Raw genomic sequence first — 24,705 nt, forward strand, 5'->3', positions numbered from 1 at the left:
CATCATAACCTTGATCATACTATTGTAAACACATGTAATGAATGCAGCGATCAAAACAATGGTAATGACATGAGTAAACAACTGAATCATAAAGCAAAGACTTTTCATGAATAGTACTTTCAAGACAAGCATCAATAAGTCTTGCATAAGAGTTAACTCATAAAGCAATAAATCAAAGTAAAGGTATTGAAGCAACACAAAGGAAGATTAAGTTTCAGCGGTTGCTTTCAACTTATAACATGTATATCTCATGGATAATTGTCAACATAAAGCAATATAACAAGTGCAATATGCAAGTATGTAGGAATCAGTGCACAGTTCACACAAGTGTTTGCTTCTTGAGGTGGAGAGAGATAGGTGAACTGACTCAACATAAAGGTAAAAGAAAGGCCCTTCGCGAGAGGAAGCATTGATTGCTATATTTGTGCTAGAGCTTTGGTTTTGAAAACATAAAGAGAGCATAAAAGTAAAATTTTGAGAGGTGTTTGTTGTTGTCAACCAATGGTAGTGGGCACTCTAACCCCCTTGCCAGACAAACCTTCAAAGAGCGGCTCCCATGAAGGACGTTATCTCTACCAGCAAGGTGGATCATCCCTCTTCTCTTTTGTTTACACATGTATTTTAGTTTTATTTATGGATGACACTCCTCCCAACCTTTTGCTTACACAAGCCATGGCTAACCGAATCCTCGGGTGCCTTCCAACATTCACATACCATGAAGGAGTGTCTATTTGCAAAATTAAGTTGCTTACTGATGAATCGAGCAAAACATGTGAAGAGAATTATTAATGAAGGTTGATTAATTGGGGGCTGGGAACCCCGCGCCAGCTCTTTTTGCAAAATTATTGGATAAGCGGATGAAGCCACTAGTCCATTGGTGAAAGTTGCCCAACAAGAATGAAAGATAAACACCACATACTTCCTCATGAGCTATAAAACATTGACACAAATCAGAGGTGATAAATTTTGAATTATTTAAAGGTAGCACTCAAGCAATTTACTTTGGAATGGCGGAGAAATACCATGTAGTAGGTAGGTATGGTGGACACAAATGGCATAGTGGTTGGCTCAAGGATTTTGGATGCATGAGAAGTATTCCCTCTCGATACAAGGTTTAGGCTAGCAAGGTTATTTGAAACAAACACAAGGATGAACCGGTGCAGCAAAACTCACATAAAGACATATTGTAAACATTATAAGACTCTACACCGTCTTCCTTGTTGTTCAAACTCAATACTAGAAATTATCTAGGCTTTAGAGAGACCAAATATGCAAACCAAATTTTAGCAAGCTCTATGTATTTCTTCATTAATGGGTGCAAAGTATATGATGCAAGAGCTTAAACATGAGCACAACAATTGCCAAGTATCAAATTATCCAAGACATTTTATCAATTACCACATGTAGCATTTTCCGTTTCCAACCATATAACAATTAACGAAGCAGTTCAACCTTCGCCATGAACATTATGAGCTAAGAACACATGTGTTCATATGAACCGAGCGGAGCGTGTCTCTCTCCACACAAGCATGTATTTATTCAGAGAATGAAAATAACAAAACAAAAATAAAAGCACACAGACGCTCCAAGTAAAGTACATAAGATGTGACCGAATAAAAATATAGTTTCAAGAGAAAGAACCTGATAATTTGTTGATGAAGAAGGGGATGCCTTGGGCATCCCCAAGCTTAGACGCTTGAGTCTTCTTGAAATATGCATGGGTGAACCACCGGGGCATCCCCAAGCTTAGAGCTTTCACTCTTCTTGATCATAGTATATCATCCTCCTCTCTTGACCCTTGAAAACTTCCTCCACACCAAACTCGAAACAAACTCATTAGAAGGTTAGTGCATAATCAAAATTCACATGTTCAGAGGTGACACAATCATTCTTAACACTTCTGGACATTGCCCAAAGCTACTGGAAGTCAATGGAACAAAGAAATCCATCCAACATAGCAAAAGAAGCAATGCGAAATAAAGGCAGAATCTGTTAAAACAGAACGGTCCCGTAAAGACGAATTTTATTGAGGCACCAGACTTGCTCAAATGAAAATGCTCAAATTGAATGAAAGTTGCGTACATATCTGAGGATCACTCACGTAAATTGGCATAATTTTCTGTGTTACCTACAGAGAATTAGGCCCAGATTCGTGACAGCAAGAAATCTGTTTCTGCGCAGTAATCCAAATCTAGTATGAACCTTACTATCAAAGACTTTACTTGGCACAACAATGCAATAAAACTAAGATAAGGAGAGGTTGCTACAGTAGTAACAACTTCCAAGACTCAAAATAAAAAACAAAATTACTGTAGTAAAATAAACACATGGGTTATCTCCCAAGAAGTTCTTTCTTTATAGCCATTAAGATGGGCTCGGCAGTTTTAATGATGCACTCGCAAGAAATAGTATTTGAAGCAAAAGAGAGCATCAAGAGGCAAATTCAAAACACATTTAAGTCTAACATGCTTCCTATGAAAAGGAATCTTGTAAATAAACAAGTTATGTAGGCATAATGCAATAAGCATAGGAAAACTAGACAAGCTCAATTTCAAAATTTTAAGCATATAGAGAGGTATTTTAGTAACATGAAAATTTCTACAACCATATTTTCCTCTCTCATAATAATGTCTAGTAGCATCATGAGCAAACTCAACAATATAACTATCACATAAAGCATTCTTATCATGAGTCTCATGCATAAAATAATTACTACTCCCAACATAAGCATAGTCATTCTTATTAATTGTAGTGGGAGCAAATTCAACAAAGTAGCTATCATTATTATTCTCATCATCAAATATAGGAGGCATAGTATAATCATAATTAAATTTATCCTCCATAACAGGCGGTACTAAAAGACTACTATCATTATAATCATCATAAATAGGAGGCAAAGTATCATCAAAGTAAATTTTCTCCTCAATGCTTGGGGGACTAAAAAGATCATGCTCATCAGAACCAGCTTCCCCAAGCTTAGAATTTTCCATATCATTAGCAACAATGGTATTCAAAGTGTTCATACTAATATGTTCCATGGGTTTTTTAATTTTCGCATCAAACCATCCATGTCTTAAATCAGGAAATAGAATAAGAAGCTCATTGTTGTCCATTATGCCAAACTAGTGTAAACAAGAAACAAAAAGATGCAATTGCGGGATCTAAAGGAAATAGCTTCGAGCACACACACAACGGCGCCAGAAAAGTACTTTACCTGGGACCGGAGTATGAGTGCCTTTTACCTTTCCTCCCCGGCAACGGCGCCAGAAAAGTGGCTAGTTGCCGGGGTCCAGTGTGTGTGTGCCGTTTACCTTTCCTCCCCGGCAACGGCGCCAGAAAAGTGCTTGATGTCTACGGGTGCTTCTATTCTTGTAGACAGTGTTGGGCCTCCAAGAGCAGAGGTTTGTAGAACAGCAGCAAGTTTCCCTTAAATGGATCACCCAAGGTTTATCAAACTCAGGGGGGAAGAGGTCAAAGATATCCCTCTCATGCAACCCTGCAACCACAAAGCAAGAAGTCTCTTGTGTCCCCAACACACCTAATAGGTGCACTAGTTCGGCGAAGAGATAGTGAAATACAGGTGGTATGAATATTTATGAGCGAGTAGTAACGGCGCCGAGAAAAGTGCTTGCTGGCGTGTGGTTGATGGTGGTAATATTGCGAGGAAGTACGGATGCGGTAAAACGAGTAAACAAGCAGCGGTAGCGATATTTAGGAACAAGGCCTAGGGATCATACTTTCACTAGTGGACACTCTCAACATTGATCACATAACAGAATAAATAGATAGATGCTAGACTCTACACTCTCTTGTTGGATGATGAACACCACTAACGTGTAGGATTACACGAACCCTCAATGCCGGAGTTAACAAGCTCCACAATATTCGATGTTCATGTTTAAATAACCTTAGAGTGCATGAGAGATCAACATAACCAAACCAAGTACTAACATAGCATGCACACTGTCACCTTCACGCTACGAAAGGAGGCATAGATCACATCAATACCATCATAGCAATAGTTAACTTCATAATCTACAAGAGATCACAATCATAGCCTACGCCAAGTACTACACGATGCACACACCTGTCACCATTACACCGTGCGGGAGGAATAAACTACTTTAATAACATTACTAGAGTAGCACACGAGATAAATTGTGATACAAAACACATTGCAATCATAAAGGGATATAAATAAGCACTTCACTATGCCATTCATAACGGTGAATAAATATTCGTGAAATATAGCCTAAGAGACCCACACGGTGCACACATCTGTCACCTTTACACACGTGGGACAAGGAGTCTCCGGAGATCACATAAGTAAAACCCACTTGACTAGCATAATGACATCTAGATTACAAGCATCATCATATGAATCTCAATCATGTAAGGCAGCTCATGAGATTATTGTATTGAAGTACATAGGAGAGAGATTTAACCACATAGCTACCGGTACAGCCCCGAGCCTCGATGGAGAACTACTCCCTCCTCATGGGAGACAGCAGCGTTGATGAAGATGGCGGTGGTGTCGATGGAGGAGCCTTCCGGGGGCACTTCCCCGTCCCGGCGGCGTGCCGGAACGAGAGACTCCTGTCCCCCGGATCTTGGCTTCGCGATGGCGGCGGCTCGGAAGGTTTTCTCCGGTTTCGTCGAACGTGGTAGGGTTTTCGCGACGGAGACCTTAAGTAGGCGGAAGGGCAGCCTCGGAGGGGGCCTGGTGGGCCCACACACTAGGGGGCGCGGCCCCCCTGCGGCCGCGCCAGGGTGTTGTGTGGGGCCCCCAGGGCTCCCCTCTGGCGGCTCTCGGGTGTTCTGGAAGCTTCGTCCAATTATAAGACTCTGGGCGGGTTGATTTCGTCCAATTCCGAGAATATTTCCTTACTAGGATTTCTGGAACCAAAAACAGCAGAAAACAATAGGTTAGTTCCAGAAAACGCATAAATATGACATAAAGTATGCATAAAACATGTAGATATCATCAATAATGTGGCATGGAACATAAGAAATTATCGATACGTCGGAGACGTATCACTACTATGAGATTTAATCAGGGCATTACGAGAAAGTACATAGACCGCTATCCAGCATGCATCTATGCCTAAAAAGTCCACCTTCAGGTTATCATCCGAACCTCTTCCAGTATTAAGTTGCAAACAACAGACAATTGCATTAAGTATGGTGCGTAATGTAATCAACACAAATATCCTTAGACAAAGCATTGATGTTTTATCCCTAGTGGCAACAGAACATAAACAACATATATGATAGATTGATAATCAACTTGACATAGTATTCCATATTCATCGGATCCCAACAAACACAACATGTAGCATTACAAATAGATGATCTTGATCATGATAGGCAGCTCACAAGATCTAACATGATAGCACAAGAGGAGAAGACAACCATCTAGCTACTCGCTATGGACCCATAGTCCGGGGGTGAACTACTCACACATCAATCCGGAGGTGATCATGGTGATGAAGAGTCCTCCGGGAGATGATTCCCCTCTCCGGCAGGGTGCCGGAGGCGATCTCCTGAATCCCCCGAGATGGGATTGGCGGCGGCGGCGTCTGCGGAAGGTTTTCCGTATCGTGGCTCTCGATACGGGGGTTTTCGCGACGAAGGCTATAAGTAGGCGGAAGGGCAGGGTTGGAGGCGGCGCGGGGCCCCACACCATAGGCCAGCGCGGGCCCCATGCTGGCCGCGCCGCCCTATGGGTACGGGCCCTCGTGGCCCCACTCCGTATCCCCTTCGGTCTTCTGGAAGCTCCGTGGAAAAATAAGACCCTGGGCGTTGATTTCGTCCAATTCCGAGAATATTTCTTTTGTAGGATTTCTGAAACCAAAAACATCAGAAAACAACAACTGGCTCTTCGGCATCTCGTCAATAGGTTAGTGCCGGAAAATGCATAATAATAACATAAAGTGTGTATAAAACATGTGAGTATCATCATAAAAGTAGCATGGAACATAAGAAATTATAGATACGTTTGGGACGTATCAAGCATGCCCAAGCTTAGTTCCTACTCGCCCTCGAGTAGGTAAACGATAACAAAGATAATTTCTGAAGTGACATGCTATCATAATCTTGATCAATACTAATGTAAAGCATATGAGATGAATGCAGCGATTCGAAGCAATGGTAAAGACAATGAATAAACAACTAAACCATATAGCAAAGACTTTTCATGAATAGTACTTTCAAGACAAGCATCAATAAGACTTGCATAAGAGTTAACTCATAAAGCAATAGATTCTTAGTAGAAAGCTTTGAAGCAACACAAAGGAAGATATAAGTTTCAGCAGTTGCTTTCAACTTCAACATGTTTATCTCATGGATAATTGTCAACACAAAGTAATATAACAAGTGCAATAGGAAAACATGTAAGAATCAATGCACACAGTTCACACAAGTGTTTGCTTCTAAGATAGAAAGGAGTAGGTAAACTGACTCAACAATAAAGTAGAAGATAGGCCCTTCGCAGAGGGAAGCATGGATTACTATTTTTGTGCTAGAGCTTTTCATTTTGAAAACATAGAAACAATTTTGTCAACGGTAGTAATAAATCATATGTGTTATGTATAAGACATCTTATAAGTTGTAAGCCTCATGCATAGATTACCAAAAGTGCTCGCACCTTGTCCTAATTAGCTTGGATTTACATGGATTATCATTGCATAACATATGTTTCAACCAAGTGTCACAAAGGGGTACCTCTATGCCGCCTGTACAAAGGTCTAAGGAGAAAGTTCACATTGGATTTCTCGCTTTTGATTATTCTCAACTTAGACATCCATACCGGGACCACATAGACAATAGGTAATGGACTCCTATTTAATGCATAAGCATTCAACAACAGATAATATTCTCATAAGAGATTGAGGATTGATTGTCCAAACTGAAACTTCCACCATGGATCATGGCTTTAGTTAGCGGCCCAATGTTCTTCTCTAACAATATGCATACTCAAACCATTTGATCATGATAAATCACCCTTACTTCAGACAAGACGAACATGCATAGCAACTCACATGATGTTCAACAAAGGTGTAATAGTTGGTGGCGTCCCGAGAAACATGGTTACCGCTCAACAAGCAACTTATAAGAAATAAGACACATAGCTACATATTCAATACCACAATAGTTTTTAAGGCTATTTTCCCATGAGCTATATATTGTAAAGACAAAGAATAGAATTTTAAAGGTAGCACTCAAGTAATTTACTTTGGAATGGCAGATAAATACCATGTAGTAGGTAGGTATGGTGGACACAAATGGCATAGTTTTTGGCTCAAGGATTTGGATGCACGAGAAGTATTCCCTCTCAATACAAGGCTTTGGCTAGCAAGGTTGTTTGAAGCAAACTCAAGTATAAAACGGTACAACAAAACTTACATAAGAACATATTGCAAGCATTATAAGACTCTACACTGTCTTCCTTGTTGTTCAAACACCTTAACCAAAAAATATCTAGACTCTAGAGAGACCAATCATGCAAACCAAATTTTAACAAGCTCTATGTAGTTCTTCATTAATAGGTGAAAAGTACATGATGCAAGCGCTTAAACATGATCTATATGAGCACAAAAATTGCCAAGTATCAAATTATTCAAGACATTATACCAATTACCACATGAAGCATTTTCTGTTTCCAACCATATAACGATGAACGAAGTAGTTTCAACCTTCGCCATGAACATTAAAACTAAAGCTAAGAACACATGTGTTCATATGCAATAGCGGAGCGTGTCTCTCTCCCAAACAAAGAATGCTAGGATCCGATTTTATTCAAACAAAAACAAAAAAAAACATACAGACGCTCCAAGTAAAGCACATAAGATGTGACGGAATAAAAATATAGTTTCACAAGAGGTGACCTGATAAGTTGTCGATGAAGAAGAGATGCCTTGGGCATCCCCAAGCTTAGATGCTTGAGTCTTCTTAAAATATGCAGGGATGAACCACATGGGCATCCCCAAGCTTAGACTTTTCACTCTTCTTGATCATATTGTATCATCCTCCTCTCTTGACCCTTGAAAACTTTTTCCACACCAAACTCAAAACAAACTCATTAGAGGGTTAGTGCATAATTGAAAATTCATATATTCAGAGGTGACATAATCATTCTTAACACTTCTGGAAATTGCACAAAGCTACTGAAATTTAATGGAACAAAGAAATCCATCAAACATAGCAAAACAGGCAATGCGAAATAAAAGGCAGAATCTGTCAAAACAGAACAGTCCGTAATGACAAATTTTTCTGGGGAACTTAACTTGCTCAGATGAAAATGCTCAAATTGAATGAAACTTGCGTACATATCTGGGAATCACACACGTAAATTGGCAGATTTTTCTGGGTTACCTACAGACGGGGCTGCTCAATTTCGTGACAGTAAGAAATCTGTTTCTGCGCAGTAATCCAAATCTAGTATCATCTTTACTATCAAAGACTTTACTTGGCACAAAAATGCAACAAAATAAAGATAAGGAGAGGTTGCTACAGTAGTAACAACTTCCAAGACTCAAATATAAAACAAAAGTGCAGAAGTAAAATAATGGGTTGTCTCCCATAAGCGCTTTTCTTTAACGCCTTTCAGCTAGGCGCAGAAAGTGTGAATCAAGTAACATCAAGAGATGAAGCATCAACATCATAATTTGTTCTAATAATAGAATCATAAGGTAACTTCATTCTCTTTCTAGGGAAGTGTGCCATACCTTTCTTGAGAGGAAATTGATACTTAATATTGCCTTCCTTCATATCAATAATAGCACCAACAGTTCGAAGAAAAGGTCTTCCCAATATAATGGGACAAGATGCATTGCATTCAATATCCAAGACAACAAAATCAACGGGGACAAGGTTATTGTTAACCGTAATGTGAACATTATTAATCCTCCCCAAAGGTTTCTTTATAGAATGATCAGCAAGATTAACATCCAAATAACAATTTTTCAATGGTGGCAAGTCAAGCATATCATAGATTTTCTTAGGCATAACAGAAATACTTGCACCAAGATCACATAAAGGATTACAATCAAAATCATTGACCTTCATCTTAATGATGGGCTCCCAACCATCTTCTAACTTCCTAGGAATAGAAGTTTCAAGTTTTAATTTATCCTCTCTAGCTTTTATGAGAGCATTTGTAATATGTTTTGTAAAGGCCAAATTTATAGCACTAGCATTGGGACTCTTAGCAAGTTTTTGTAAGAACTTTATAAATTCAGAGATGTGACAATCATCAAAATCTAAACCATTATGATCTACAGCAATGGGATCATTGTCCCCAATATTTTGAAAAATTTCAGCAGTTTTATCAATTTCAGCAATTTCAGCAGTTTCAGCAGTTTCAGGCAATTTTGCACGCTTTGCACTAGGAGTAGAAACATTGCCAACACCAATTATTTTACCATTGATAGTAGGGGGTGTAGCAACATGTGAATCATTATCATTACTAGTGGTGGTAATAGTCCAAACTTTAGCTACATTATTCTCTTTAGCATTTTCTTCTCTTTCCCACCTAGCATGCAATTCAGCCATCAATCTAATATTTTCATTAATTCTAACTTGGATGGCGTTTGCTGTAGCAAATAACTTAATATCTTTATCTTCATTAGGCATAACTTTCAATTTTAAAAGATCAACATCAGAGGCAAGACTATCAACCTTAGAAGCAAGAACATCAATTTTATCAAGCTTTTCTTCAACAGATTTGTTAAAAGCAGTTTGTGTACTAATAAATTATTTAAGCATGGCTTCAAGACCAGGGGGTACACTCCTATTATTGTTGTAAGAATTCCCATAAGAATTACCATAACCATTACTATTATGAGAAGGATATGGCCTATAGTTGTTACCAGAATTATTCCTATAAGCATTGTTGTTGAAATTATTACTTTTAATGAAGTTCACATCAACATGCTCTTCTTGAGCAACCAATGAAGCTAAAGGAACATTATTAGGATCAACATTAGATCTACCATTCACAAGCATAGACATAATAGCATCAATCTTATCACTCAAGGAGGAGGTTTCTTCAACAGAATTTACCTTCTTACCTTGTGGAGCCCTTTCAGTGTGCCATTCAGAGTAATTATCATCATATCATCAAGGAGCTTTGTTGCCGCGCCTAAGGTGATGGACATAAAAGTACCTCCAGCAGCTGAATCCAATAGGTTCCGCGAAGAAAAATTCAGTCCTGCATAGAAGGTTTGGATGATCATCCAAGTAGTTAGTCCATGGGTAGGGCAATTCTTCACCAAAGATTTCATTCTCTCCCATGCTTGGGCAACATGCTCATTATCCAATTGCTTAAAATTCATTATGCTACTTCTCAAAGATATAAGTTTAGCAGGAGGATAATATCTACCAATGAAAGCATCCTTACATTTAGTCCATGAATCAATACTATTCTTAGGCAAAGATAGAACCAATCTTTAGCTCTTCCTCTTAAGGAGAAAGGAAACAATTTTAATTTTATAATGTCACCATCTACATCCTTATACTTTTGCATTTCACAAAGTTCAACAAAATTATTAAGATGGGCAGCAGCATCATCAGAACTAACACCAGAAAATTGCTCTCTCATAACAAGATTTAGTAAAGCGGGTTTAATTTCATAAAATTCTGCTGTAGTAGCAGGTGGAGCAATAGGTGTGCATAGGAAATCATTATTATTTGTGCTAGTGAAATCACACAACTTAGTATTCTCAGGAGTATTCATTTTAGCAGTAGTAAATAAAGCAAACTAAATAAAGTAAATGCAAGTAACTAATTTTTTTTGTGTTTTTAATATAGAGAACGCAAACAAGATAGTAAATAAAGTAAAGCAAGTAACTATTTTTTTTGTATTTTTGATATAGAGAACAAACAAAGCAGTAAATAAAATAAAGTAAAGCAAGACAAAAACAAAGTAAAGAGATTGGATGTGGGAGACTCCCCTTGCAGCGTGTCTTGATCTCCCCGGCAACGGCGCCAGAAAAAGTTTGCTGGCGTGTAGTTGACGTGGGAGTTAGAAATCTTCGTGGTGTAACTTTTCTTCAGTTCCCCGGCAACGGCGCCAGAAAAAGTTGCTTGATGGCGTGTAAGACACACGTCCGTTGGGAACCCCAAGAGGAAGGTGTGATGCGTACAGCAGCAAGTTTTCCCTCAGTAAGAAACCAAGGTTATCGAACCAGTAGGAGTCAAGGAACACGTGAAAGTTGTTGGTGGCGGAGTGTAGTGCGGCGCAACACCAGGGATTCCGGCGCCAACATGGAACCTGCACAACACAATCAAAGTACTTTGCCCCAACGTAACAGTGAGGTTGTCAATCTCACCGGCTTGCTATAAACAAATGATTAGATATATAGTGTGGAAGATGATGTTTGTTTGCGAAGAACAGTAAAGAACAGAGTTTGCAGTAGATTGTATTTCAGATGTAAAAGAATGGACCGGGGTCCACAGTTCACTAGTGGTGTCTCTCCGATAAGATAAATAGCATGTTGGGTGAACAAATTACAGTTGGGCAATTGACAAATAGAGAGGGCATAACAATGCACATACATATCACGATGACTACTATGAGATTTAATCGGGGCATTACGACAAAGTACATAGACCGCTATCCGAGCATGCATCTATGCCTAAAAAGTCCACCTTCAGGTTATCATCCGAACCCCTTCCAGTATTAAGTTGCAAACAACGAGACAATTGCATTAAGTATGGTGCGTAATGTAATCAACACAAATATCCTTAGACAAAGCATTGATGTTTTATCCCTAGTGGCAACAAGCACATCCACAACCTTAGAACTTTCGTCACCTGTCCCGGATTCAATGGAGGCATGAACCCACTATCGAGCATAAATACTCCCTCTTGGAGTTACAAGTATCAACTTGGCCGGAGCCTCTACTAGCAACGAAGAGCATGCAAGAACATAAACAACATATATGATAGATTGATAATCAACTTGACATAGTATTCCATATTCATCGGATCCCAACAAACACAACATGTAGCATTACAAATAGATGATCTTGATCATGATAGGCAGCTCACAAGATCTAACATGATAGCACAAGAGGAGAAGACAACCATCTAGCTACTGCTATGGACCCATAGTCCAGGGGTGAACTACTCACACATCAATCTGGAGGCGATCATGGTGATGAAGAGTCCTCCGGGAGATGATTCCCCTCTCCGGCAGGGTGCCGGAGGCGATCTCCTGAATCCCCCGAGATGGGATTGGCGGCGGCGGCGTCTCTGGAAGGTTTTCCGTATCGTGGCTCTCGGTACAGGGGTTTTCGCGATGAAGGCTATAAGTAGGCGGAAGGGCAGGGTTGGAGGCGGCGCGGGGGCCCCACACCATAGGCCGACGCGGGCCCCATGCTGGCCGCGCCGCCCTATGGGTACGGGCCCTCGTGGCCTCACTCCGTATCCCCTTCGGTCTTCTGGAAGCTCCGTGGAAAAATAACACCCTGGGCGTTGATTTCGTCCAATTCCGAGAATATTTCTTTTGTAGGATTTCTGAAACCAAAAACAGCAGAAAACAGCAACTGGCTCTTCGGCATCTCATCGATAGGTTAGTGCCGGAAAATGCATAATAATGACATAAAGTGTGTATAAAACATGTGAGTATCATCATAAAAGTAGCATGGAACATAAGAAATTATAGATACGTTTGTGACGTATCAACCTCCTCCTCCTCGTAGCCTTCGGTACTAGCGTGTATAAACGGATACGAGGTAACAATCACCAAAGAATACTTAAGTAGACTAGTTAGCCCTAATGGCCCACTCAAGATGATCTAGCATCATCACTATTATCACTCACATAACACTAGGGTTTTCCTCTTTAGTGTTAGGAAAATAATTTCCTCTCATTGAACATTACTAAGATTTAATTTCCTCAAATAAATAAGTATGAGATCATGTTGACCAAAGTAACACTTCATATTTATCATTTGGGAAAATGATTTAAATGAGATACTACATCTCATACAATTTAAATACTACTTTGGAAAATGATTTAATACTCTCAAGTAGTAACATATGAGGTCATGAAGACTAATGTCATCACCTCACATTTAATTACTTGGAAAATGTGATTTAAATGAGATGCTACATCTCATAGATTTCAATTACTATTTTTGAAATAATTTAAATGAGCTAGAAATGGCCACATAGCCACTATTTGAATCTAGCCCATGATCACATGAAACAACTATGACATATTTTTGCATAATCAATTAGATTTTTTTAAATGTGAAATATTAGAGGTGGAAACACCTCAAAATTCATTATGGTTGATTTTTAATAATTGTTTGAATATTGAAAAGGTGCTGACTAGTTATTTTCATTGTAAGTGATCTAAAATGAACTAGGGTTTGATACCAGTGGGGTTTGCTAGATAATTTAATCTACTTTCTCCCAAAATTGGAATCACTCCATTTGGGTTTGTAGATTTGGTTTTATTCAAATTCTAGTAAAGCACTAGTGTTGAAATTTGATTTAAAACGAAAAACAGAATTCAAATCAGTGGGCTCGCGCGGGAAACTGAAATGGGCCAGAGAGAGAGAGAGAAGCAGGCCGGCCCAGCAGTGTGTCTCGCACACGCGGGCCGCCTGACAAGGGGTCCCACTGTCAGCGGGTTATAACACCCGAATCGGTACGCGTGAGGGGAGGCCGTAGGATTAGATCCCGATCGGACGGTCGACGCTCGTCGTCGTTGACGACGAGCACAACCCTACTGGCGGCGAGCACAGGGGGTCGGCGGCTCACCTGGGCTCCGGCGAGGGTTGGCGTGGGCGGCGTTTGACGTGGAAGACAATGGCGAGGCTCCTAGTACCAACAGCTATTCCTGGGACGGCTCCAATCGACGGCGAGCTTGCAGAGGTGCTGGCGGAGCTCCGACGAGGAATTGGTGGTCTACAGACTAAATTGAGAGGTGGCGCTGCTCGAGGAGGCTCAGTGAGATGAGTGGAGGCGAATGGTGTGGAGAAACTAGGCAGGGGGTGCTCCTTTTATAGAGTCGAGGAGGTGATGCGGCTCATGGACGGGTCGACCATGGCGACGATGTTCTGGGCGGCGAAGGGGCAAGGCAAGGACGTGGAGCTGTTCCTGGTGTCATGGTGAGTAGGACGAGCTTGATGGCGCAGAGAATAGAGGTCAGATGCGATGGGGCGCGTGACATGGGCGGGCAGTACCGTGGCGGAGGTCGTGGATGATGGCGACGGCGACATGGCACGGGGGCGAGAGAGGGGGTGTCTGGTGGCTAGCTGGTGTCGCGGTGATGCTACTGGCGTGCGCTGATGGCGAGGGGAGGGCGGAGTCAATGGGGCGTCGACGTGTTCTGGCACGCTCTGGCGTGCACACGTCGGCGTCCTGGCACGCTCTGGGTGCCACGGGCACGTCCTATCCTGGCCTGGGCAAGCCTCTCCTGGGTCAATGGCGGGTACCAGCGTGCTCAGGGAAGTGAGGTGAGTCTCCAGGACATGCTGATGTAGGCTAGATGGGAGAGGAGAGGGGTTGTCATGGTGGAGTTGCATGAGGGTTGACATGGCATGGCATTGATCATTTCTCTTCATGAACAGTGGTGCAAAGGGCATCGTTTGGTCCAGGGGATGAAGAAGTACAATGATGATCACCAATGGTCTCTGGTTTAGGCTTAAATCCTTTGGGTTTTAGAGTGTATGAACAAAGTCAATTGATGCACACCAAGTGTTTGATGAAATGGCCGCATGAGATTTGAATTCGAATTTTGCCAAACTTTTTCTTGGGTGTGCTTCAAATAATGTTTGGCACACAGTGGTGGTGTTGGTTTGCAAAATGGAGCTGGTTTGGTAAAAAATCAAAATGGGGATGATCTTAAACCTGATTCAATGTTGCTACTTTGGATGCAATTTAAAAGAATTTGAAAAGGAGTTTGGAAGGTTGGTCTCCACCATTGTGATCACCTTGATGTGCTCTTGGATGAGGTGCAAAGAGATCAGAGGGTTTAGTTTAGAAAAGAATAACCAAAGGGGCTCAAAGTGGGTAACATGTTAAAATTGGCAGATTTGACCAATATCATATGTGAGTGGGTTTTGATTTTTCTTTTGATTTGTTTTGCATTTCTTTGATTCAAATGTTCTTATTTTGAGTTTAGTAATGATTCCAAACCTTCTAAACAAAGTAGAATGGCCTAGGTTAAGGTTTTGCAAAAGTGGCCATAAGCTCACATGTGAATTTCATTTTTTATTTTATTTTCTTTTTCTTTGACCAAAGGTCATTGTTTTGGGTTCATTGAGTGTTAGGTTAAGTTTAATAATGGTTCTCAACCATTTTGGTAAAGTAAATAGGGCATAGATCTATATTTGCAAATATGGCCATTTGCTCACATATGCTTTTTTTTCTCTTTCTTTGTTTCTCCTTGATTTTTGAAATGGGGTAGGATTTTAGGGTTTAGAAAACATGCTCAATACTTTAAACAAACAAGCATGGCAAGGATCACCACATACATGCAAGATCAGTATGCACACTATGCAATGCAATTCAAAAAAATTGTTGGCTCCAAATTTTAGAAAAAGGGAATTGGTCTTCTTCATTGTTTTGAAATTTGGGATGTTACACATCGGATCCCAGCAAACACAAAATACATAAGGATGATCTTGATCATGTAGGGCAGCTCACAAGATCTAAACATGAGGCACAAATTGGAGAAGACAACCATCTAGCTAATGCTATTGACCCATAGTCCAGGGATTAACTACTCACGCATCACTTCGGAGGCGGGCATGGTGATGTAGATGCCTCCAGCGATGATTTCCCCCTCCGGCAGGGTGCCGGGAAGAGCTTCAGAACCCTTCCAAGATGGGTTATGCAATGGCGGCCGCGACGAAACTTTTGGTTGATGGAGGCTCAGGTATTCAGGGTTTTCCCGAGATCCTGATTAAATAGGCGGAGGGGCGATGTCAGTGGCCACCTGGGTGGGCCACGCCATGCCTTGGTGCGGGCTCAGGCCTAGCTGCGCCAAGGGGTGGCTTGGCCCCCTGTGGCTCCTCTTCGTCTCCCCTTCGAACTTCGATTTCGTTACCGTAAAATATTGACTTCGGCTTTTGTTTCATCCAATTCCGAGAATATTTCTTGTACAACTTTTTTGAAATACAAAAATAGCAGAAAACAGGGAATTGGCAGCGTGGCATCTTGTTAATAGGTTAGTGCCGGAAAATGTATAAACGTGCAACGAAGTATGAGCAAAACATATATCAATTGGTGTAAAACAAGCATGGAGCATCAAAAATTATAGATATGTTTGAGACGTATCAAGTTCCCATCACCATGACAACGGCGCCTTCTTTTCTTGATCGTTAGCATCGTCTACTCTTTGTCCTCTTTTTGGTGTTTCGATGCCAAAGGGGGAGAAAGAGTAGAGTCTATTAGGATTACGGGTTCTTTGCCGGGGTCTCCGGAGTTCTCTGTGTGCACAAGCCTTGCTACTTTGTTCCGTTCTTGTTAGCTTGTGCTACCATTTGCTATTTCATTCGAACTATTTGCTTTATGTTCGTGTGTTGGACAAGTTTGTTTTATGTTATGAGTATCTTGGATATCTATCTATGTTATGCTATGTATCATCTATATGCTTAGATATCCTTGCTTTATCTTGTCCATGATATGTTTGTTTCCTAAAGATATTGGGGGAGCTTCTCATATACTCTATTGTTGCACTTTGCATTCAAATGCAAATTCTCCAAGTGCATACATTATGGGGGAGCTTGTCTAATATCTTCTATGGAAACAATTGTTTAAGCTCATCATAATATATTTATTTGACTCTAGCTAGGTTTGTCATCGTTAACCAAAAAGGGGGAGATTGTAAGGGCATTTTACCCTTAACCATTATTTTTGTTAACAATGACACCAGAGCTATTGTGTGAACTAATGGTTTCTCTAACTATATACACAGGTTTAGTCCGCATGTGGGATTGCAAGGTGGTGTGTGACCCCCATTTGTTGTTCACAAGAAGCAACGGTGTTTTGGTTCTTTTCTCTATTGCTTTATTCTTGAGTCATAGGAAACACCACACTATTAAGAGGGGTGGTCTCGATGAGCTCACTGTGGGTGTTGCCTCAGCCATACATACACATCCTACCACCATATTGTTCCATCACACTTTTCGGAGAAGTTTAGTTTTCGGAGAAATCGCCGTCTGAAGAGAATATGGCGAGTTCCGGCGCAGGTTCCGACGGAACCGACTCTACCGCACGGAATTTTCCGGTCTGCCAAAATCATTCCGGTTTCGCCGGAAAGCGGTACTGGAAGCTTTTCTGGCTAATCCGGGACCCTTCCGGCGGGCCGGTATGGAACCGGCGCACGGTCCGGCACGACCGGAACCGTTTCGGTCCAGGCGACCGTCCGGCTGGATTTCTGGCTGGCCGGTCTGCTCGCCAGACCGTTCCGGTAGGAGGACCGGCTCTGCTAGTTTTGCTGCCGGTTTGGCTCGCATGATTTTTTCCAAACGTCTCTTTTTCTCCTTGGGCTATTTATACCCCTTCTTCTAGCTTGACAGGGTCAGGTCAACCATTCATTTCACATCCTTGTGCTCTCTCTCACACCATTGTTGAAACACAAAAAAGGCTGGATCTCTCTTTCTACCCACCCAAAGCCAAATCCCTTTGGTAGAAAGCAAGAGGAGGTCCCGATCTATGTTTCCACCAAGCCAAATCTCATTCCCCCTTGAGTTCATCGAGCAAGCTTGTTACTCTTGGGTTTGTGAAAGCCCTAGGCGGCTAGGATCGCTCGGATGCATCCGAGTTGTGGATTTGCTCCAAGAAGAAGTTTGTGAGGGGTGGTAGACCACATTTAAAGTCTACCACGAGTGAGTGAGCTATTCCTTCGTGGGATATGCTACAGAGAAGAAGGCGAGCCTTCGTGACGTTTGGGAAGTCCTTCGTGGAACCCACACATCTCCAAACGTGACGTACCTTCCCCTCAAGGAAGGGAGCACGAGAATACATCTTCGTCTCCGCGTGCCTCGGTTATTTTGAACCGATCTCTTTACTTGTGTTATTTACTTGTGTGACAGCCTTCGTGCTTGAGTATCTTGTATCATCATATAGGCTGCCTCACCTAGGTTGCATTAGGCTCACTTTCTATTCTGCAAAGCCTAAACTTGCAAAAGAAATCAAAGAAAAATTGTAGAACCTATTCACCCCCCCCCCTCTAGGTTACCATCTCTATCCTTTCAAGGGACAAGGCAACCCTAGCCGGCACTCCCCCTATATAAAGAGGGGAGGGGGCAGGGGCGCAGCCTACCTCTTCCCTCCTACCCTAGCCTCCACCCTCTCTCCCTCCTCCTTCCTGCGCAGGCTTAGGCGAAGCCCTGCAGGAATTCTCCCCCACCACCACCACCACGTCGTCATGCTGCTGGGATTCCGATGGGATATACTATCTCCGCTGCCCGCTGGAACAGGGAGAGGAATGTCTACATCAACTACGTACGTGTGACCTAGTACAGAAGTAATACCCGATCGCAACACCAGAAGGAACCTCTTCATCAATCAGGAGATCTGATCTCGTTAAGGCTTTGGATCTTCTAGGGTTAGTTTCTCATCTATCTCGTTGCACCTGTGTCATAGATATATCTTGGCTTTTCCATAAATTGGATCTTGGTTTTATTCGTTCTTGCGGTAGAATTTTTTGCTTCTATGCTACGAACCCTACACTACCCTCCCCGCCGGCTCAAGTCGTCTCTGTGACGATGGTGGACGCGCCTGCCGGATCTAGGTAAGCAATTTCTCCCAGCCTCGAATTTTAGCCGCACGATTTTCACTGAAACCACCATTGTTCCACGTTTGTAGTTCGCGCACCGCTTCTAATTTGTTCGTGGATATGCTAGAGTCCAGCGCCATCAATGTCGGGGGCTCTCCACTGCCCCGTTCGATGATGGGTGCCAACCAGAAGGACCAAATTAGGGAGACGAGGTGGAGGAGGAGGCCTTCGAAGATGCCCTTGCCAACATCGTCAAAGTCGGGGCATCGAAACACTCGGCAAATTACATAGAGAAGGAGGACATCGTTCTTGTCAACACGTGGGAGGCCATTTCTCTCGATGCGGCAGAACATATCCCGCATAACTTTATCGTATAATGTATATGGTACAATTATCTGGATCTTTTCTGTCACGACACATTTCTCACTTAAGAAATACGATGCGGTTAATTCCATCCGTGTTTTGTGGTACGGTGGGATGGTGTATCTGCTAGAGATGCTCTAAGGTTACATGGGTGGGTTCCGGTGATAGCAAGGATCACTAGATCTTGAAAGTTGTCTCTCCTTGTGTTTGAATATTTGTCAAAAAAAAAAGTCTATGCCAAGTCTTGTTGGGATTTTGATGATGTTGATTGCCCTGACAGAGATGAAAAAATCTTTTGTGATTTGTCCATGTGTTGGGTGTAAAAAGATTTTGGTCTTTTGTTATTTCTTTTCCATTTCAAACTTTGTAAAATTGTTTTCAATGAAAAACAAAGGAGGGAGGCAGTTTGGTAAATAAAAAGGCACGGTTCTTTGTGTATATATCAATATGCATATACCTTGAGACATCTTCTATGCAACACGAGAAGGCTCGGATATCAGAGGCGGTGGTGACATGAAAGCATGCTAAAGCAAAAAGAGCTGCTACAAGGAGCAGCAGATGCATGGTATCCACATTTTTAGTTACTTTTCACCGAAGTAGCCTCACAAAGATTAAACTTTAGGTTCAACAGTTTGGTGTCTTATAAAAGTGAATTTTTTCGGTAGAAGGATGTAAGTTCATCAATCCAAAACCCGGCAAGTAAATATCTCAAAGATGCTCATAGAGATAGGATGTGCGTACATACATTTGTAGAGATAAGTGTATGTAGGTATTTTTGAGAATCTGCATTTTTTCTAAAAAAAAACAGTCAACCGTCAACGTGGTAATTGGTAGTAGGCTATCAACCGACCATGACTATGATTGGGCGTCTGCGAATGCATTTGTATCGAAACATTATGTTCAGGCTTACATTTGCATGTACGAACTAAACATGGAAACTTCACTTTATAAGTTGTCTCCATTTAACGAACCTTTTGTGATTGAAACAATCTATATCCTAGAGTATTGATGTAAACCATTTGCTTGGACTATCTTCCATGTAGATCATGGTAAACTATCACCGGAGCCACACTTGAATTGCCCAAGAGAATATGGAAGCAATAAATAATTTTACATATGAATCTATTATGAAAAATAAATAATTTTAAAAAAATATCATAAAATTCCTAAACAAAAATTCTCCTTCTGGGCATTCTTTGAACGCACTAAAGTTTTTGTGGAAATAGAATACTTTCTATGGCATGTGTAAAAAGACAAAAATATGTCCAATGAATAGTTGTACTGGAGCATCAAAATTTGTCCATTTTTTTTTTCTTAGGGGGGCACACAAAATTTCAGAAAACTTGTGAGCGAATATAGAATGTCTAAATGTACATGCCAAAATTTTATTTTAAATTGATATTTTGAAATTTGTTTTCATATAATTGGTTCATATACACCCGTGAAACGAATTGTATTTCCACAAAAACATAGTCTTATATGTGTATCACTAGTACAACCTCCGTTTGGAAATAAGTGGCTCAACTTTATCTGGATACATCTACACATCGAAATCCATATCTAGATATAGTTAGGTCACTTGTTTTCAAAGAGAGGAAATATGAAATGAATGTTAATTAAGAAGATCTTTTAACAAGATCCCTGTGATTAATGAAATATGTTATACCTTAAAACTTAATCATCTCTATTGATATCATTGTCATCCACGGGGTCGCCACTTCAGAGTACAAAATATGTAGTACATGAATTTCTGATGATCTATAAGTATAAACATCATAATAGCATATATGGTTCAGATATAAGATTGTGTAACTTGGGCCGTAACAGTAAGAATTACAAAAAGCAAGTTGTGTCAACATTGTTTAGAAACAATGGCAAAAGTAGGGATCATATAACTAACACGAAACAATATCACAATGATCCTAGTCACATCCATCATATAACGACAACAGATTACTCACACATACATGAGGAAAACATGATGACGTGATGTTGACAACGGTACAAAGCCCTCTTCGGTGACCTAAAGGGTGGTCCCGAGACAAAGACCGGAAGAAGCGACAGCTGTCGGGTGGTCCCGAGACAAAGACCGGAAGAAGCGACAGCTGTCCACAGGTGTCAACGTGAAGAGAATAAAGTAGCTGAAAAAATGGAGACTTTTGGTCCATGTGCCACTAGATGGTAAGATGGTCTTTATAATAAAAAAAAGGTGGTAAGATGGCATATCATGTTGAAGAACTTTGTGTATGCGTGTGTGTGTTTCTATTTGACTTCAAACAAAACGACAGACCAAGGGGGAGAGAGAGGAAAATGATGGGCGATGCCTATTGTTGGGGCAACATATGTTTTTCCTGGGTATATTTACTTACCTTCGCATCTCCGGAAACTAGTCTATATATTGTTCGAGGGGAGCATCCAGAGAAAGACAGAAAATGAATCTCAAATGCAAAATACAAGGGATGGTAAGAGCTTTACTTGATGAAATATCCACCAAACAGATAGCAGGAATATATATATGAGAAGAAAGGAAAAAAAGAAGCCAGATCTCAACGTGGTATAAGACTTGGTAATGTAGGTCGTAGATGTTCTAAAGCAATGCAAAATCGCCACAAATGCTAATTCAGGAAAAAAGGAATTTCGCTAGAGTAGGCACGATATACTGCTGCTGCACAACACAATACAAAACTAAACTTTAGCAAGGTAGAACTAGCAGAGTACAACACAGGGGAAAGCTTCAAAAGTTTTGCAGTCTGAGTTATCTATATCCGTCGAAGAACTTTTTCTGCAGCCTCAACAGTTTTCTCAATATCTTGGGGTGTGTGAGCCAAGCTGGTAAAGCCTGCCTCGAACTGGGACGGCGCTAGATATACACCTTCTTCAAGCATTCCACGGTGGAACCTCCCAAACTTAGCGGTATCGCTCTTCTTGGCATCATCAAAGTTGTAAACAGGACCACTCCCGAAGAAGAATCCAAACATTCCTCTGATGTGTCCTCCACACATCTCATGCCCTGTTTTAGCGCCAGCATCCAATATACCCTGGACAAGTTCACCAGTGACCTTGTCCAAGTATTCATAGGTGCCAGGCTCCATCAGACGCTTGAGCGTGTGGATTCCAGCAGTCATAGCTAGAGGGTTTCCACTGAGGGTTCCTGCCTGGTACATCGGCCCTGCTGGAGCAACCATCTCCATGATGTCCTTCCGCCCACCGTAAGCACCAACTGGAAGACCACCACCAATAATTTTCCCCAACGTTGTCACATCAGGGGTGATTCCAAAATACTCTTGAGCTCCACCATACGCTAAACGAAAACCAGTCATCACTTCATCAAAGACCAGAAGTGCACCATCTTGTTTGGTAACCTCACGGAGAGCATTTAGGAAAGCAGGTGTTGGAGGAATGAAGCCAGCATTGCCGACAACCGGCTCTAGGAAGACTGCAGCAATCTCCCCTTTGTTATCCTCAAACAGCTTTTTTACTGCTTCGGCATCATTATATGGTGCTGTGAGAGTCCCAACGGTGGCTCCCTTGGGGACTCCAGGGGAATCTGGGAGGCCAAGGGTGGCAACACCACTGCCAGCTTTAACAAGGAAGGAATCAGCATGGCCATGGTAACAGCCTTCGAACTTCAGAATCTTTTCCCTCCCGGTGAATGCACGTACAAGGCGGAGTGCTCCCATGCAGGCTTCTGTTCCAGAATTTACAAAACGGACCATCTCAATACTGGGGACAGCTGAGATAACCATCTGAGCCAACACATTCTCCAACGCACATGGAGCACCAAAGCTAGTTCCCTTCTTCAGAGTTTCAATCAGTGCAGCATTCACCTGAATTAAGAAAAGAAGATTTCAGTAAGACCAATTTGGCTCAGTACAGTCAAGTCAGTTTGATCTTAACTTTTCTAAATCAAGCAAGATGTTTTTATTTCATACTCAATGAGCATTCAGAAGTCTTGAGATGAGATATCTTCTTAGGCTATTCGACAAGTTTGGTTAACAAGATCTGAGCAACAAAGATTACAGCATGTTACTACTTTAACTAGTGTTACCTTTTTTCTTTCGAGAAACGGAAAATAGTTTCTAATTTAATTACTAAGTACTATGAAGAAAGTTCAATTAGGATGAAAGATTCAATGCCACAACTTTATGAAATGTAGAGGGAGAGGAGAATGTACCGTATCATCTGCGTGACCAATGATGGCAGGACCCCATGAACCAACATAATCAATGTATTCGTTCCCATCAACATCCCACATGTGAGAACCTTTTACCGAATCGAAAACTATGGGCTGCCCGCCAACTGACTTGAAGGCACGGACTGGAGAATTAACACCTCCAGGCATCAGTTCCTGTGAAGTCAAACATAGACCAGTAAATGGGAGTAACGAACATGAAATGTGACTAAGATCACAAACAACAAAGGAATGTAACAGTCTTATAGATGAGGACCGAGTGCACCATCTCATTAAAGTTTTGCATCAGAACAGTGTATGCGCCAACAATTTCAGCCCATGTAAATGAAAGATTTCAACTACTGTTTCCTAAGATCCAAAAGATGACTAAGAGGAATGGTCCATTTTGTACACTTTTTCAGTCCAATTACCTATGGAGACCTTCCACCTTGTATGCTCATCGAGGATGTAAGATCCTGTGGCAAAATGGGATAGTATACCTTAGCTTAACATAGCTGATTGATTTTGTGTTTATGTTCTAAGTCTGTCCAAATGTAGCAATCTGATCCAAGGGCACAGTTGACCTTGCATTGCGGCATCTAGACCTCTAGTCTCCAACCTTCTCCTAACTGAACCTGAAATATCATCCTATGCAACGCATTCTAGTCGCATGAACAGATGCAAAAGCACGCAAATTAGCCCCAATTCTTCCAGTGGAAAGTTCCAATTGGGCGGCAGAAAACGCACGTCTCCGCACAATTGCACACAGAAAATTACCGCTACAAACACCTAACAGAACCAACCTCGCAGCCCGAAAAACACACCAGATACTAAAACTACCTAATAAGAAGAGAGAAAGGAGAAGGCAGCACCTTGGCGGCGTTGAAGATCTCCTCGGACTTCTGTACCGTGTAGGCCTTCTCGCCGACGGAGATGGCGGCCCGCACCACCGACCGGGCGCGGGGCGCGCGCGAGGCCTTGGGCGCGGACACCGCCCGGATCGAGATCCCCGAGGCCACGGCGGCGGCGGCGGCGGCAGCTGCTGCTCCGGCCATGATGCTTCCGCGAGGTGGGTCGCGTGCGTGGAGAAGATGAGGAGGAGGGGATAAGAGAATTCGCGAGGGGTTTGGTGGGATTGGGTCTAAAAAGCTCGGCGCTGGCCCACGGCAGAAGAAGGTCGTCTTTTTCTCGTGACAAGATAGGGGAGTGTCCGTTACGTGCGAGATGGGCCTAATTTTCTTGTGAAAACCAGGAAGGCCGGTTTTATATGTTGAAGTCCAAGCCATATGCCCGCGGGGCCGGGCACCATCCGGAAGGCCAAACCTTATATGTCGACCAGGTCGACAGTTACAGTGCGTCGCACATCTTCGCACGCAGTACTGGTTGGCCCAGTTCGCGTTTTCTCTTTATTCAGTTTTTTTTTTGTGTTT

General features: G+C 41.8%; 1 protein-coding gene across 1 annotated transcript; it reads right to left on the reverse strand.

Moving 5' to 3' along the window:
• Nucleotides 1-21,631: 21,631 nt before the first annotated feature.
• Nucleotides 21,632-24,370, reverse strand: LOC124703468 (glutamate-1-semialdehyde 2,1-aminomutase, chloroplastic). Its single transcript, XM_047235711.1, has 3 exons — nt 24,148-24,370; nt 23,279-23,452; nt 21,632-22,931 (listed from the first exon to the last, which is right to left on the reverse strand). Exons 1-3 carry the CDS (start codon nt 24,328-24,330, stop codon nt 21,864-21,866), a joined length of 1,425 nt encoding a protein of 474 aa, XP_047091667.1. The 5' UTR covers nt 24,331-24,370; the 3' UTR covers nt 21,632-21,863.
• Between the last annotated feature and the right edge of the window lie 335 nt (nt 24,371-24,705).

Source organism: Lolium rigidum, chromosome 1, assembly GCF_022539505.1.
Source record: "Lolium rigidum isolate FL_2022 chromosome 1, APGP_CSIRO_Lrig_0.1, whole genome shotgun sequence".
In the NCBI taxonomy this organism is placed as follows: Eukaryota; Viridiplantae; Streptophyta; class Magnoliopsida; order Poales; family Poaceae; genus Lolium; species Lolium rigidum.

Coding starts and splice junctions, on each gene's coding strand:
- LOC124703468 (XM_047235711.1), bottom strand. CDS start 24,330: ATGGCCGGAGCAGCAGCTGCCGCCGCCGCCGCCGCCGTGGCCTCGGGG. Junction 23,453..24,147: donor AGATCTTCAACGCCGCCAAG/GTGCTGCCTTCT, acceptor TTGACTTCACAG/GAACTGATGCCTGGAGGTGT. Junction 22,932..23,278: donor TTGGTCACGCAGATGATACG/GTACATTCTCCT, acceptor TTCTTAATTCAG/GTGAATGCTGCACTGATTGA.